Source organism: Nicotiana sylvestris, chromosome 8 (genome assembly GCF_000393655.2).
Source record: "Nicotiana sylvestris chromosome 8, ASM39365v2, whole genome shotgun sequence".
Classification (NCBI taxonomy): Eukaryota; Viridiplantae; Streptophyta; class Magnoliopsida; order Solanales; family Solanaceae; genus Nicotiana; species Nicotiana sylvestris.
This window is the reverse complement of record NC_091064.1, coordinates 124,528,623-124,544,573: the sequence shown is the minus strand read 5'-3', so window position 1 is coordinate 124,544,573 and position 15,951 is coordinate 124,528,623. Positions and strand designations below refer to the sequence as shown.

At 40.3% G+C, this 15,951-nt stretch overlaps 1 protein-coding gene across 1 annotated transcript; it reads left to right on the top strand.

Annotated features, from left to right (window-relative positions):
• The first annotated feature begins 9,638 nt into the window (after positions 1-9,638).
• LOC104241965 (gamma-tocopherol methyltransferase, chloroplastic-like) lies at positions 9,639-13,325 on the top strand. The gene is made up of 3 exons (XM_009796940.2): positions 9,639-10,190; positions 11,781-11,950; positions 13,004-13,325. The coding sequence occupies exons 1-3, from the start codon at positions 9,779-9,781 to the stop codon at positions 13,052-13,054; spliced, it is 633 nt and encodes a 210-aa protein (XP_009795242.1). The 5' UTR covers positions 9,639-9,778; the 3' UTR covers positions 13,055-13,325.
• Positions 13,326-15,951: the final 2,626 nt, after the last annotated feature.

Sequence of the window (15,951 nt, the reverse complement as noted above, 5' to 3'; positions counted from 1 at the left end):
GTGACGTGTGAGGTTTACACTGATCACAAGAGTCTTCAGTATCTGTTCAAGCAGAAAGAGTTGAATTTGAGGCAGAGGAGGTGGTTAGAGTTGCTAAAGGATTATGATGTTACTATCTTATACCACCCGGGGAAGGCCAATGTGGTGGCCGATGCATTGAGCAGGAAGTCCGCCAGCATGGGTAGTCTTGCTTATATTCCAGTCAGCCAGAGATCGCTTGCTTTGGATGTTCAGGCCTTGGCCAATCGTCTTGTGAGGTTGGATATTTCTGAGCCTAGCAGAGTGTTAGCTTGCACGGTTGCTCGTTCCTCACTATTAGAGCGTATCCGCGAGCGGCAGTTTGAGGATCCCCATTTGTGTGTCTTGAGAGACACGGTGCAACGTGGAGGTGCCAAGAAAGTAACCTTAGATGATGATGGTGTATTGAGATTGCAGGGGCGAGTTTGTGTGCCCAATGTTGATGGGATTCGAGAGTTGATCTTAGCGGAGGCCCACAGTTCTCGGTGTTCTATTCACCCGGGCGCCGCGAAGATGTATCAGGATCTGAGGCAGCACTATTGGTGACGTAAGATGAAGAAAGACATCGTGGCGCATGTGGCTCGGTGTTTGAATTGTCAACAGGTTAAGTACGAGTATCAAAGACCCGGTGGTCTATTTCAGAGGATTGCACTTCCCGAGTGGAAGTGGGAGAGGATTACGATGGATTTTGTTACTGGACTTCCGATGACTCGGAAAAAGTTTGATGCAGTTTGGTTCATTGTTGATAGGCTGACCAAGTCAGTGCATTTTGTTCCTATTGCAGCCACCTATTCGTCCGAAAGGTTAGCCGAGATTTATATCAGGGAGATTGTTCGCCTTCATGGGGTGCCGATATCTATCATTTCGGATCGGGGTACGCAGTTTCCTCGCATTTCTGGAGAGCGGTTCAGCGAGAGTTGGGCACCGAGGTTGAGTTGAGTACAGCATTTGAGTGCTGTATTGAGGTGACTTGCACGCTGGATATGAGCGTGGGGTAGTGCACCGTTGGGGATTGTGACTTGGTCCATCCCGGTTGTTGATTTTACTGCGTACTTGACTGAAATTACTTGTTATCATCATAATTTGGGCTGATTGCCATGTTTGGGGCCTTGTGCCAACTTGTAGAATCCTTCGGGGATTGATATTACTGTTTTAGCATAATTTGCATATTATACGGTCTCAGACCAAGGTTTTGAATACTGTTTTGCAAACTCAGCCATATTTCTAAGTTTTAAAAACTCAAATGATATTTTAAGTGATATTTCGGGCTGAGGACTACTGTTTTATAAATGCCTATGGGGCTTATAATGATTTTTGAACTATGCATGGATCGGGCTGCGCGCCGCAGCAGTATTTATACTGAGATGAGCATGGATCGGGCTGCGCGCCGCAGTAATGTATATATATTGGATCGGACTGCACGCCGCAGTAACATTGCGCTTGGGCTGTAGGAGCCCCTCCGAAGTTTGTACACACCCCAGTGAGCGTCGTCGACGTTAAATGGATCGGACTGCACGCCACAGTGGGTACCAGAGTGTACAGTCATATGCATTGCATTGCATTCATACATTTGTGCACTATTTGAGAGTTTATGTCATTTCTTGAGATATTTATTTGTTGTTCTGAGATTGTCTGATCACTTTCAAAGTGGATAAATTTGAGACAGTGGTAACAATGACACTGTATAATGTATAGGGGTCAGGTAATAGTGGCTGACCAGCGGTAAGAATATTGCCTGAAGGGCGAGTTATGAGTTCAATTAGACATACTTGCTTGTGCCCGAGAGGCTGACTTTTGTGCTAACTTGCACTATCTGTCCTGCATTTACTGGCTTAAATTGTTGGAAAAATGATATTTTCGAATGTGATTTTAAACTGAGGCAGATATTTTCTAAGGAAGTTTCTCGGACCTACTATTTTTCTCAAATGGTTGTGTTGCCCCATATTGCATGGTGGAGTGCTCTTACGGGATTTCTTGCCTTCAGTTATTATTTACTCTTATTACCACTGAGTTGGAAGTACTCACTTTACTCCCTGTACCTCGCGTGCAGTTGCAGGTATTGTTTGCCCGGTAACGGCTTATTAGCGGATTGAAGAGTTGTTATCGTAGCTGAGCCAGGTGACCGCTAGCGTCCGCGGCACCGGATCTTCTCCCTTATTTTATGTTGTTCATATTAATTTCAGACTTTGTTTCCCATTTCCGGACTTGTAGTTCTTTAGTGAATTTTGTAGTAGCTCATGACTAGTGATACCCCGATGTCGGGCTGTGACAGGATGGTTCCCAGTTGTTATCGTTGTTTTCCGCGCTTTTGATTATGCTAATCATGTTTTAGCTTTATAAATGTTAAATAATTGTTAAAAAGAAGCGTTTGTTTTGTTGGCTGGCCTTGTCTTCACGAGAGGCGCCATCACGATCGGGTTTGGGATTTGGGTCGTGACATTAATATACTTCATATAATCAGATTGCACTGATCCTAAATCCAATGATCTTGTCTCACCCAGTACGAACTGCTCAGGCAATAAGCCACCCCTGACATGATCAAAAGTCTCATATGATGCCACAATGTGCCAATAGGCTATGAACTCGAACGTGATATATAAGGAACTCTGGAAGGGACTACTCAACTCACGCACTAATATGAACTTTCCTCAGAAAATGGGAAAAGGACACAAAAATAGAATATAGAAAGATGTATTCAATATCACACTGGTGCGGCGTGCAACCCGATCCAAATAACATACCCATGGCGGCGTGCCACCCGATCCATACATAAAATTCACATAAGGAGATACACATCGAGCTAAATTGCTCATTACAACAAAATACCGAATATCGGTCACAAGAACGCTAAGTGCATAATACCAACCCTGGAGAGACATATAGAGCCATAAGCTACAAAACTCAAGCACAACTGAGGTGCGATATATGATCTGAATCTCAAGAGCCATCCTTCTCATATGATATCATCGCTACGTGAAACCTCAACGCATAAGAAATTTATCAAGCCATTTCCCAACTCACACAGCACAATATAGTACTACATGAAATAGCCGACGATGAGATAACATCCAACGTCCGAATACTCCTCTATAAGGAGTGCTATGTTGAAATAAACACATCTGGCCTGATATAAAGCCCATATTCATATTTAAATCCACCTACCGACCTCGAGATGATTCTGACCGCACTGTACTAGGCTAATAACCTTTCAAGGGTCCATAATAACCCCTTTTTCCATAATTCACAAGAACAACCCTCAAATTTGGAGCAAACCTCCACAGTCCACAACCCAATAAACCGAGTGCCCTCCAGGCATAAATTCTCAAATTAGTGATATTACCACAATCTTCATACTTGGTTTAAATCTTCAATTAATCAAGTGACTACATGTCACACTTATACAATATTCCCGTGAGATACGCTCCTACGTCCTCCCGTACCAGGTAACAAGTCTGCACACCCTCACCACTGGCCATACAATGATGTAAAGCAAATCAAGAATCCATAACCAGGATGCAAAGCCTCTTTCATAAAACACCGATCTCAGGTGACGCTGAAGACAATACCAACTTACTCTAAATATTCAAATCCCTTTTCTGCTCATCCAAGCTTCTGACGTCCTTGCCAACACCGAACCGCAACGTTGATCCTTACTTTCAAATTTCATACCGCTCACTGCACCTAACATGCCAATATGCGATAGTACAAGAATTTCATCCTGACTCCTGAACAACTAATAGGGTGAACACTTCATCACATAGAATTTTTTTTACTTAACTCATTCCAAGAGAATCATAGCAACACGCGAGTGAATTCTCATAACCGTAGAACATTCAAATCCTCAAGCAGTGGTCTAAACCACCATAACCTTTCCGGGATCCGCCTACACATAACAGGCCTTAATACTTGAATACTTCCAAATAGAATCAATTACGACGACCGTCAAGCCTCGCACGTACCGCCACAAATCACATGCATAACTTAATCACGCTTAAGAAACTGATCACCGCCACCATTATACCAATTCAACCACGTCTAGCCAATCTAACTTCTTCTAATTCATCCTTAATTTGCATTAGGGATAATAATAGCTCCATTCCTCACATCACCAACCTAAATCCGCACTCATCTTGAGTGACCCCATTCCACGAGACCACATTGTCCCAAATACCACGGACCATCTCATACCCTATTCGCATCTTCAACTGGTACACCCCATCTTGATGATTCCTCCATGAATCCGAAGTCATTTTCTCTCATTCCCCCAAATGTTACACTGCAAGCCGAAGATATCATAGAACATTCCAAGCCTCTTTTCATAATCCGCTGCAAAAGCTCGATTCTTAACCATACTTATGGACTCGAAATCCTTAGGCACCACACTTTAACCTTTGAATCCACTAGGACCGTTATTGAGAGCCACCCACTCTGACTTGGTCCCGAATATAATCAATAAGGCCAATTATAGCACGCATTCCTCAAATTCTTTGCTCAAATCACTACTGATGACCCTCTTCCATAGTCATGATATCTCGCCAATATACCAATAACCAGAAATCTCATAAATAGATGACCATGCAACCCAATCGTGGCGGTAGGACTCTCCCACTTAGCTTGAAGCTACTATTACACAACCCTGGAACCCACCAAGGTCCTTTATCTCTTATTGACATGATCTTGCACAATCAAACCACCAAATTCCTCGAAATCCTTCCATTAGCATTTCATGAACACTCTAAATCTCTAGCAACATCCACATATTCGACCTCTTACTGGATAGCAAGTAAAATCCTTTGTAGAAACTTTGCCAACCACGAGACCGCTGACTTGCTCACAGAAGATAACCTACCTGTGGAAATTATATGCTTACATCTCTCGACGAAGATGCACTGCCCAACTACTATGAAATCAGTAACCCATCCTGAGCCCATGCTCACTCACTAGCTTCACATGTCCATTCACTCATCATGGGCATCAACTAAAGGTGCAACAATACATTCCAATCCAAATTCATGTTGTATCCTTATTCATATCAAGCAACTCCTTTCTGTTGCACCCAATTTCCCGTCGATGACAACCAATATTTCAAATCGAGCTTGCAAACCCAGCCACTGACCACCGTGAATCCCAATTCACTCTAAACTTTTCCTCTAGGTGTGTAGTTATCGTGCCACTGAACCCATATGCTACTCTGCCACTCTCCCACTTTGGTCAAACTCACTCCTTTAAGCAACTACTGGACTCCTGTTTCTCACACTTGGCCTTCTAGGAGTTTAATCACCACAAGACACTTCTCACATGCCCTTCCTCATTCTTCGCTGCCCAGTCAAATACGCAGGAAGAAACATCATACACCACATCTGCAGTACCATTACAATTCCTCGATTCCCAATTTATAACCATCGTTTCACGTCGCATAAGATTGAATAGAAAGGAAATGAAGGAATAAGCCTCAAGGGAATCAAAGCGATCTATGAGGAATCAAGAAGGGAAATGCTCCTAACAGCCCTGTAGCCTCTCGAAGATAAGTACAGACGTCTCCGTACCGATCCGCAAGACTCTACTAAACTTGCTCATGATCATGAGACCTAAGTGAACCTAGTGCTCTGATACCATGTTGTCACGACCCAAAATCTATTAAAGGTCGTGATGGCTCCGGACACCACTGTCAGGCAAGTCAATACCAAGAAGTTAATTAAATTCTCAATTTAGTATTTTTAAAATCATTTCTTTTCCTTATATTAAACAATATATAATAAACTTCACTAAGTAGCTAATGATGTCTTTAACAAATTGAATACTGAAAAATCCCATAGTCATCCCAGAACCCGGTGTCACAAGTGCATGAGCAATTTCAACGAAATTAAAATGTATTACAATAACTGTCCTGAATACAAATTGGACAGAAAGGAAAATACAATACTCTGAAGGAGACTCTGCTGGCTGCGTGTCATCCCGAGAGATGCATCTCATCTAAGTCTCTGTATCAACCATGCTGCTGCACCTAACGAGGCCACTAGACATACATGTGCCTGTGTAACAAAAATGCACAACAAGTGTAGTATGAGTATGAAAGCAACGCGTACCCAGTAAGTATCCAGTCTAACCTCGAAGAAGTAGGGACGAGAGGTCGACTTCGACACTTACTAGTGGTCCAATAATATCAAATACAGTAGATAAGTAAATAAATATGAAACAAAGTAAATATATGAGATAAACATGTATTAAATACGTGGTACAATTCCCTTCTTTACAATTTTTGCTTGAGCTCTCAACTAGCAAGTCCCCTCCATAACCAGAGCATATATATAAAGATATAGTCGATATCATCAAGAGGTTGTCATAAATCAAATCAGGAAAAAACCCTAAGATACACCGACTTCTAGCCAAATATTATGCATGAATTCCATAAGAATGATGTGTGTATACTATGCACTGCCGAGGGTCGAACGACGCGAACCATAGATGCATCTATTAACCTGTCGAGGCGAACGACCCCCTCCCATGAGAGTGTGGTACATAAATCCTGCCGAGGAAAACGGCCCAATCCCATAAGAGTGGTAGAAGGAAATACCCCGCTCACAAATCATACGTGCGATGCGGTCAAATATAATTTATGAAATTTCCCCCCGCTCGCAAATCATACATGCGACACGGCCAAATATAATTTATTAATAAATTAAAATCCTTTTCTTGATTCCTTTCAAAATAAGGACAATTCAACGTGAAACTTTTAAATAGATTTTTCCCGCTCGCGAAATGCACATGCGACATTGTTACACATAAACTTCTTAAGTTATTATAATATTTCTCAATTCTTTCGAAAATACGAAGTTTCATGAAAACCCTTAAAAATCTTAAATTCCTCAATTCAAATTCCTTTTAACACAATTATTACGCAACCCTAATCTTGTCTCTTCTCAAGACAACAATAACATAAATTAACAACAATATCAACAAAGCATGATGTAAGCCTAAACTACCAAGATATGGGCATAGCTAGTAGCTACGTACGCACTCTCATCACCTCGTGCATACGTAGCCCCCTCAAATAGAAGCACATAATAATTTAGTTCCCCTATGGGGTTAATTCCCTCTTACAAGGTTAGAAAGGAGACTTACCTTGCTCCGAATTTCCAAAACTGGCATTCCACGCCCTTTCGAAGACTCAAATCGATGCGCAATGCTCCAAAACTAGCCACCAATTATGTAAACCTATTAACATATGTTCAATTACTCATAATAACCCAATTTATAACAATTTCTAACCCCGATCGAAAAGTTGACAAAATCTCCCTCGGGCCCACGTGCCCGGATTCTAAAAATTTTCGAAGATAAAATTTACCCACAACCTCATGACTCAAATATATAAATTGCTCTCAATTTTATGTCCAAAATCGTGGTCAAAATCCAAGAATACAACTTTCCTAGGTTTTCTTCAAAATCCCAAAATTTCTACTCCCTCCGTTTCATATTAAATGAGGTACTTTCCTTTTTAGTCTGTTTCAAAACAAATAACATATTTCTATGTTTGAAAATAATTCAACTTTAAACTCTTTCATTTTACTCATTTACCCTTAATGGGAAGCTTTTATAGCCACACAAATGTCATGGCACCACAAACTTTTTACCCCTTAAGCTTTTAAGACCACAAGTTTCAAAAGTCTTTTTTTTTCTCAAACTCCATGCCGAGTTAAACTACCTTATATAATATGAAACAGAGGGAGTACTAATTTACATGATTTTCCATGTTAAAATCTAGATATAATCCAAGTAATTAACTTGCAATAGGTGGGAATCACTTACCTTGACATAAATGATGAAGATGGAGCTCCAAAATCGCTCCTAGGTCGGCTCCGATGGAGGAAATGAGATGAAATAAGCCAAACCCATTTCTTTACTCTTATACACTGCCCAGACGACTCTTCTTCGCGTTTGCGAGACCCCCATCACGTTTACAAAGAAGAAAATTCCCAAAAACCATTTTCCAAACTCTTCTCAGACAACCCCTAGTATAATGGCCATAACATTTTGTATAAAACTCCAAATGACAAATTATTTAATTTTTTTGAAAACTATACACCAAGATCTACAACTTCCATGTTTTGGTTATCTCCCAATTTCTTATAGATTTTGAGATATAAGCTGCTAAAGTCAGCCTTGTGCAATACAAATTTCTTCTTCATCTTTCCGGATAGCCTGTAGTGTACTAGCCATAACTTTTTGTACACAAATTCAAATGCTAAATAGTTTACGTTTCTGAAAACTAGACACAAAGGGCTACAACTTTTATTGTTGGATCATCTCCAAATTTCTTATAGATTGCAAGATATAAGCCTCCGAAGTTAGACCTGTGCAACAGAGATTTCCTTCATCGCGAATGCGAGGATCTCTTCACGAACGCTAAGAACAAAGTCCGTGAAGCCAAATCCTTCTTCGCGAACGCGAGAGGATCCTCGCGAACGCAAAGAACAACACCAGACACCAGCATCAACTATTGCAAAATAGCCCAAAATGATCCGAAACACATCCGAGGCCCCTAGGGCCCCGTCCAAACATACCAACAAGTCTCATAACATAACACGGACCTGCTCGAGGCCTCAAATCACATCAAACAACGCTAAAACCATGAATCGCAGTCCAATCCAAGCTTAATGAACTTTAGAATTTCAAACTTCTATATTTGATGCCGAAATCTCTTAATCACATCCGATTGACCTCAAATTTTGCAGACAAGTCATATTCGACATTACGGACCTACTCCAACTTCCGGAATCGGAATCCGACCCGATATCAAAAAGTCCACTTCCAGTCAAACTCCTCAAAAACCTTCAAATTTCTATCTTTAGCCAAATGACTCCAAAATGACCCACGGACCTTCGAATTCACTTCCGATCGCGCTCCCAACACCAGAATTACCATACGGAGCTATTCCTAGACTCGGAATCCCAAACGGACATCGATAACACTGAAATTGCACTTCAAACCAAATTTATGAATTTTTTTCAAAAATGCCAACTTCCACGATAGGCGCCGAAACGATCCCGGGTCTTCCAAAATCCGATCCGGACATACGTCCAAGTCCGAAATCATCATACGAACCTGTTGGAACCTTCGAATCCCAATTCCGAGGTCGTTTACTCAAAAGTCCAATCTTAGTCAATTCTTCCAACTTAAAACTTTCGAAATAAGAATTCTCTTTCCAAATCAACTCCGAACTTCCCGGAATTCAATTCCAACTACGCGTACAAGTCATAATACCTGAAGTGAAGCTGTTCATGGCCTCAAACTGTTGAACGACACACTAGAGCTCAAAACGACAAAACGGGTCGTTACACTTCCATGCCATTTGAAATACTCGGATTAGAAGAATTTTTGGAGAAGTTTTCAAGAAACATAAATCCTATCTGTTTTAAACCAGATTTTCTTTCCATAAATATTTCTCAAATGGATTTCTTATTAAAATCTAGTTTATTATCATGATAACAAATGGACTTCTTATTAAATTCAGAAAAACCAAGAAAAATACCAAATGTTCCAACTTCCACGTTGAGGATATTTTGGCATGTGACTGTTGTCAGTTTCCAAATCACAAAAAACAATCGTTTCCCATTTCCATTGGGCAGCCCATTTCTTCTCGAAACTCCAATCTTCTTGTTGTAAATAAAAAATAGTCGTAATTCTTTGCCAATTGCCATTGTTTTTCTCCTTCATTCATTCAATAATCGAGTCACTGCTGTACTTTTTTATATATGGTAAGATGGGCAGCACGTGCTATTCTGCTTATTCCATCCAATCACTTAACCCCACGTGTCCCTCTTCCCTTATCTTCACTCTCCATAAACCACAGTTGCAACAGATTCACAATATCAAAGAAACAACAAGAAGAAGTGTTAGAACTTGTAATAGTAATACTAGAACCAGAAGAAGAATGACAGGTGTTGCTGCAATGAATGATGTGTCAACACCAGAAATTGATGTACAGAATCAACAAGAGTTGAAAAAAGGAATAGCAGAATTATATGATGAGTCATCAGGGATTTGGGAAGATATTTGGGGTGACCATATGCATCATGGATTTTATGAACCTCAATCATCTGTTGCACTTTCTGATCATCGTGCTGCTCAGATCCGTATGATTGAACGGGCTCTACGTTTTGCTTCTGTTTCTGGTAAATGGGCTTCTTTTTCTTTGATAGTTTTGCGCAGCACGCCTTCGACTTGAATTGAACTATATATATTTAGTTGTAAAGTTTTGAAGAATATAATATTATTGTTAATCTGAATATAGTTGTGTTTTGTACTTAAATCTTGAAGTGTGTCTCTAGTTTTAGACCCTTTTACTGTTATTGATTTAAAAGGTTGGATTTTTTGGAAGAAAGGAAAGGCCTTTGACTTTGCGTCCAAGAAATTGGGAAACAGAAGTTTTGAAGACAAAAGGGGTGAAGGATACAATATGTATTTAGATTATGGGGAAAAGGCTTGACTTCTTTTCTTGTTTCAGTTGTGAATATATTGATAGTAACGGCTAAATGTGATGTCCTGTTATAACCTACAAGCATTGACTGTGTTGTTTGTTAGGGAAATACCAATTTGGATTTTGTTTTATGTCTCTATGGGCCAGATAGTCGATTTTGGGTTGTGCAATATTGAGTAAGTTTACTTGTCACCGGGCGGAGCTAGAGCATTGAGTATGGGTTCCCAGGAACCCAATAACTCTTGTGTAGTTCTTGTATTTATATTAAGAAATTCGCTAAATATTTATAAATATCTAACTGTGAATCCAATTATTATTGCATATTAATTTAAAATTACGATAGGAACCCATAAATCTCAAATCTTGAATCCGCTTCTGCCTGTCACTTTTGAAAAGCCGAGCTCTACATTTTTGCTATTTGTGATATCTTACATGACGCAAGAATCTGACAATTGCTGTATGACCTGTATACAAGGGTTTGTTTAATAGAGTTCTTATGTCAGCTGGATCCAATCTTGTGATTGTACGATGAGGAAATGGAGAGTGCTTATTGTATTCTTTTACCCCATATATTGCACCTTCCGGAGAATGTGATCATTTTTAATCATATGAAAGGAAGTTGTCTCGATATACCTACAATCTCTTGGAATCAATGCAGATTTAGAGAAAAGGTATACGGAAAAACTTGATTTATATAGGCAATACCAATTAATTGGGAATTTATCTTATTCATGTTAATGTACGTGTACTTTAGATCCTATACTTTTTAGGAGTCCTTAAGCCCTAGTAGAGATTTTTATGGTTGTAGGAAATATAGAGAACTTCTAGTAAATTTTATTTTATTTTTATTCTGTAAAATGTCGGAAGCAAGATAAATTTGTATGGGGAACATGGTCAGTGAAGATTTACATAGCCGACCAACTTGTTTAAGATTGAGGTATACTATGTTGCGCGGATTCTCCAAAATACTGCCGCACCCATGTCGGATCCTCCAAAAATACACTGCTTTTGGAGAATCCGACACGCACCCGGCGATATTTTCGGAGAGTCTGAGCAACATAGGAGGTATAGTAGTTGTTGTTGCTGCTGCTGCATGGCAGGACATCATTTAATAAGTGATGTCTCCCTGCAATCTGCTCTCCTCTTATTTCCTACTCTAGAATCCTGAGGTATCTACATGAGTGATGAGACTCTATAATTTTAAGCTTCCCTTTTTGTAGTTATGAATTCTGGAAATAGACCCCTCTTTTCTTGTATACCTTAATTTCCTAACATGAATTTTCAGATGATCTGGCAAAGAAACCAAGGTCCATAGTTGATGTTGGATGCGGGATAGGAGGCAGTTCTAGGTACCTTGCAAAGAAATATGGCGCTACAGCTCAAGGCATCACGTTGAGTCCTGTACAAGCCGAGAGGGCTCAAGCTCTTGCTGCTGCTCAAGGATTAGGCGATAAGGTATCTGCTTTTTGAGCTAGATTTTGCTTTAAAACACTACGTATGAGGAGCTTTCTTACTTTCTTATAAGAAGTTTAAATCACTTCAACTTTTCATGAACAAGTTAAAAAGAAATGCTATTTGACTGAGTCATAGAGCTGAGGATAGTTTATATTGTTTAATGACGGACTTCTTAAAGTTACTTACATTGTGCAAAACTTGTGCTTGTTTATGTTTAGTGAATTGTTATACTATCATATTTAGGCTGTATGATCATTTCTTTAATTAGTTGTTATGCACTTAACTTTGCATTAGTTATTCAGAATCCTTATACCTTCTTATAACTGGACTTCCTAAAGGAAGCTAATAAAGAGGAAAGTTAATTGGTTTCCCCTCAATATCATTTTGATGTCTGTTTACCGTGAAAATGGTAATAACAATTAAATTTGATTATGAGGTTCTAAAAATACGTGATCTATTTTTATGTTAGTTGTTAAACAATGGATGCTGAGTAAAAGGTTAGAAATCAAGATTACAACTTAGGAACGGTATGACAATCGAACCGAACAGTTGGAGATCGAGGCCTCGAGCCATCGATTATAATGCCTCGAGGTCGAGTTGGTAACCGGCTTTGAGCAATCGAGTGAGGACTAACACTTTATGAAAGCTACGCGAACCGGGAGATCCCCAGCATGTATATTGAGGATACTAAGAGATCCTCAGAATACCAAGAGATCCTCAGAATACCAAGAGATCCCTAGCATATATTAAGGATACCAAGAGATCCTCGGGATACCAATAGATCCCCCAGTTGTTATTTCTGTGTGAGCTGTATTCTTTTCTGTGAATATCTTGTCTCAGTTATAATTTGTGTTGTTCTTCCTATCATGTGTTATTTCCTACTGTTGCACTTAATTATACTGTCTCATTCTATACTGTTACACCTTGTATTTTATTTAACCTCAGTAGGGCCCTGACCTTCCTCGTCACTACCTAACCGAGGTTAGGCTTGGTACTTACTGAGTACCGATGTGGTGTACTCATGCCCTTTCTGTGCATGTTTTTTATGTGCAGATCCAGGTACTTCCACTCGGACTTATCACACTTGAGATGAGGCACTTGTAGAGACTCCGAGATATATTTTCCGCGTCCGCAGACTGAAGAGTCCCTTTCTATTCTACTTTTAAGTATTAGCCATTCTGTATTTCTTTTCTTTGTTAGATATTCTGGAGTTAGACACTTGTAGATATTCAAAAGCTTGTGTTTCATGAGATTCCGGGTTTTGGGTAATGTTGTTAGCTTCGAGATTAGTTATTGTATATGCCGAGCAGCATCTTAAACGCTATTTTATTTTACTATTTCGGTTTTTAATAATATTTTCCGCAATTTTTGTTTATTTTTTCGCATTGTTAGGCCTACCTAGTCGTAGAGACTAGGTGCCATCACGATGGTTCACAAAGGGCAAACCGGGGTCGTGACATAACTGCTCCTAATCATCTTCGGTAATGCTTGTGCACGTGATCAATAATGGATCTGACGGGGTTACCTACGATGTTGCTGGAGAGAACGCCAGCTGAAGGCTGTATGACGACATGCTGCTGTGATGCTCGTCTGGCTGATGGAGGTCACTCGGAAGATCAGCTCCAACATCCTCAACAGGTACCTGAACAGGTGCCTCAACGCCCCCTTGCTGGGGACCACCTCCTCGCCGGCCCCCACGACCACATGGAACAACCTTGCCTAGTGGGGCACCCTTTCCTCATGGGACAGCCCTGCCTCATGCTACTTTCGCTCGTGGGATAGGCCTATCTCGATGTTAGTGCTCTAGCACCGCATAAGCAGGGACGTGCTCTAATCGCTCATCCTCTCTAGCTCGATTTAGTGTCCGAGCAGCCAGCTCTAACTACCGACCATACTTGTGCAAAGTGACCGCTCTCTCGCCGACATGTTGTTTCATCTGCAGTCCCAACTGGTGGAATAACTGTAGGCCAATAGCCTGCACAACATGTAAAAGATAAATTACAGAATGCTAGATCACAGTTATAAGTAAGAATACCAATAACATACCAGTGCCTCGTGCCTCCGGCGTATGAAACGTACCGACCGCCAGCTCGATGAATGGGATTCCCGATGAAAAGTCGGGTAATGCTGCGGTACCAGCCCATATCATGCTTAGTATCCGGCCGACTCGGTGGGGGGGTGATGATGCCAAATCCACTACTAAAAAGTAAATGGACACGGTTGCATGCAATATAATTTACCCAACTATGAGTCGGGGTCGAATCCCACAGAGAACAATATATAGGCGATTAGGAATGTAAGAGAATTATCACTTATCGTGCAATGCCAAACACTTAGATTTTGGTTTAGAAAATGTTTATATCTAAATGCCGAAGTGTAAACTAACCTAGAAAGCGAGTAAAATGATCAATGGCTACAAGTATGGTTGCATCGGGAATTACACTCAAGTAACGATCCAATGTATTTCATGATTTTACAAATATGAGCGAGTTTATGTTAATTAGCCACGGATAATATTTCTTAATTAGCTTCTTCCGAAGACTAACAAGACTTCCTAATTAACTTATTCCTAACCCAATTAAGAGATTAAGCACACCAGAATGACTACAAGTAGTTCAATCCTATCCCTAGATAGAATCTATAAAATGAGGGTTAAAGACTCAAGTTCTTGTTATTTAATCTTTCCCAACCCCAAATTATCTTTTCCAAAATTAATTCGGAGTTAATGGGAGATTCTTAGGGTTAGCTAATCCCTTTGTAAACATTAAAGAACAAGAATAATTAAAGTAACAATAACTCACTTCATAAAAGGATAAAAATCATTCAATACATAAGCACAACAAGGTATTTAATCCACACTTTAAACATAAATATTTCCATAAATAAGATTCAAGTGTTGAATAAAATACTACACACTTAGATATACAATACAAAGCAAGGAAATGAAGAAAGCAACATAAATGGGTAAGAAATCCTTAACCATAAACTTGAAATCTCCAAAACCCAAGTGTGTGTGCAAACCCTAGCTTCCAAAACTTGTTCTTCTCTAGTCTATGGAACTGAAAATAAGCCAAAGATTCTTTACAAATGAGCTGGTTTGGGTATTAAAGGGTTTGGGGTCCAAAATGTGAAATTCCAGAACTGCCTAGTTTTCACGCCCAGTTTCTTCATCGCGTTCGCGATCACACCTTTGCGTCGCGAAGGTTTGCTTTCCTCAGGAATCGCGTTCGCGTTTGGTCCTTCACGTTCGCGAAGGTTCAGGTTCTGGTTCATCGCATTCGCGTTGTGTACTTCGCGTTCGCGAAGGTCTAGCGGCCTGCTTCTTCGCGTTCGCATTGTACCTTCGCGTTCGCGAAGAGTAAACCACTGGGCAGTTTCTCATTGTCCATTTTAGCTCCTTTTTAACTTGTTTTTACTTGGTTTCTTCACCATTACCTCTAAATCACATACAACCTGTAAAATAGAAGTAAATGACATTGAACACATGATTTTATCGCTCAAACATAGCAAAAATATAGGTTTAAAGACAAGATAAGTTGGTAAAATACCAACTTATCAGGGGGGAGGGGCAGAATCAGGTCAAATCGCCGGTCCCAAGTAAATATCTGCTCCTGTAGCCATGCCAAATATGCGTCGTCCACCCTGGTACGATCATCCCGTTGGTAATGTGTGGTCTGCCAGGTGGGCGGTGTCGGTACAAGCTACGGACCACCAAACTGGTGTAGTACCCGCTTGGTGGCATGATGCTCCACAATATTAAGGCAGATCAACCGGACAGAAGTGACCCACATAAGTCGGTCGGCCGAGCAATAACAGGGCAAGCCAGCTATCAACGCGTCGCTGTATGGCGTCTAGATGAACAATTAAGTAGGAACAGAAAAAGTCAGTATACACAACTTGTGTTTGAAGCTATGACAAGTAAACTTAGATATACATTTACTTGTGCGCCATCCAGCAAATCCAAGATATCCCTACACAAGGAGAGATTATGCCGAGCCTCG

Coding starts and splice junctions, on each gene's coding strand:
- LOC104241965 (XM_009796940.2), top strand. CDS start 9,779: ATGGGCAGCACGTGCTATTCTGCTTATTCCATCCAATCACTTAACCCC. Junction 10,191..11,780: donor ACGTTTTGCTTCTGTTTCTG/GTAAATGGGCTT, acceptor ATGAATTTTCAG/ATGATCTGGCAAAGAAACCA. Junction 11,951..13,003: donor CTCAAGGATTAGGCGATAAG/GTATCTGCTTTT, acceptor TTTTATGTGCAG/ATCCAGGTACTTCCACTCGG.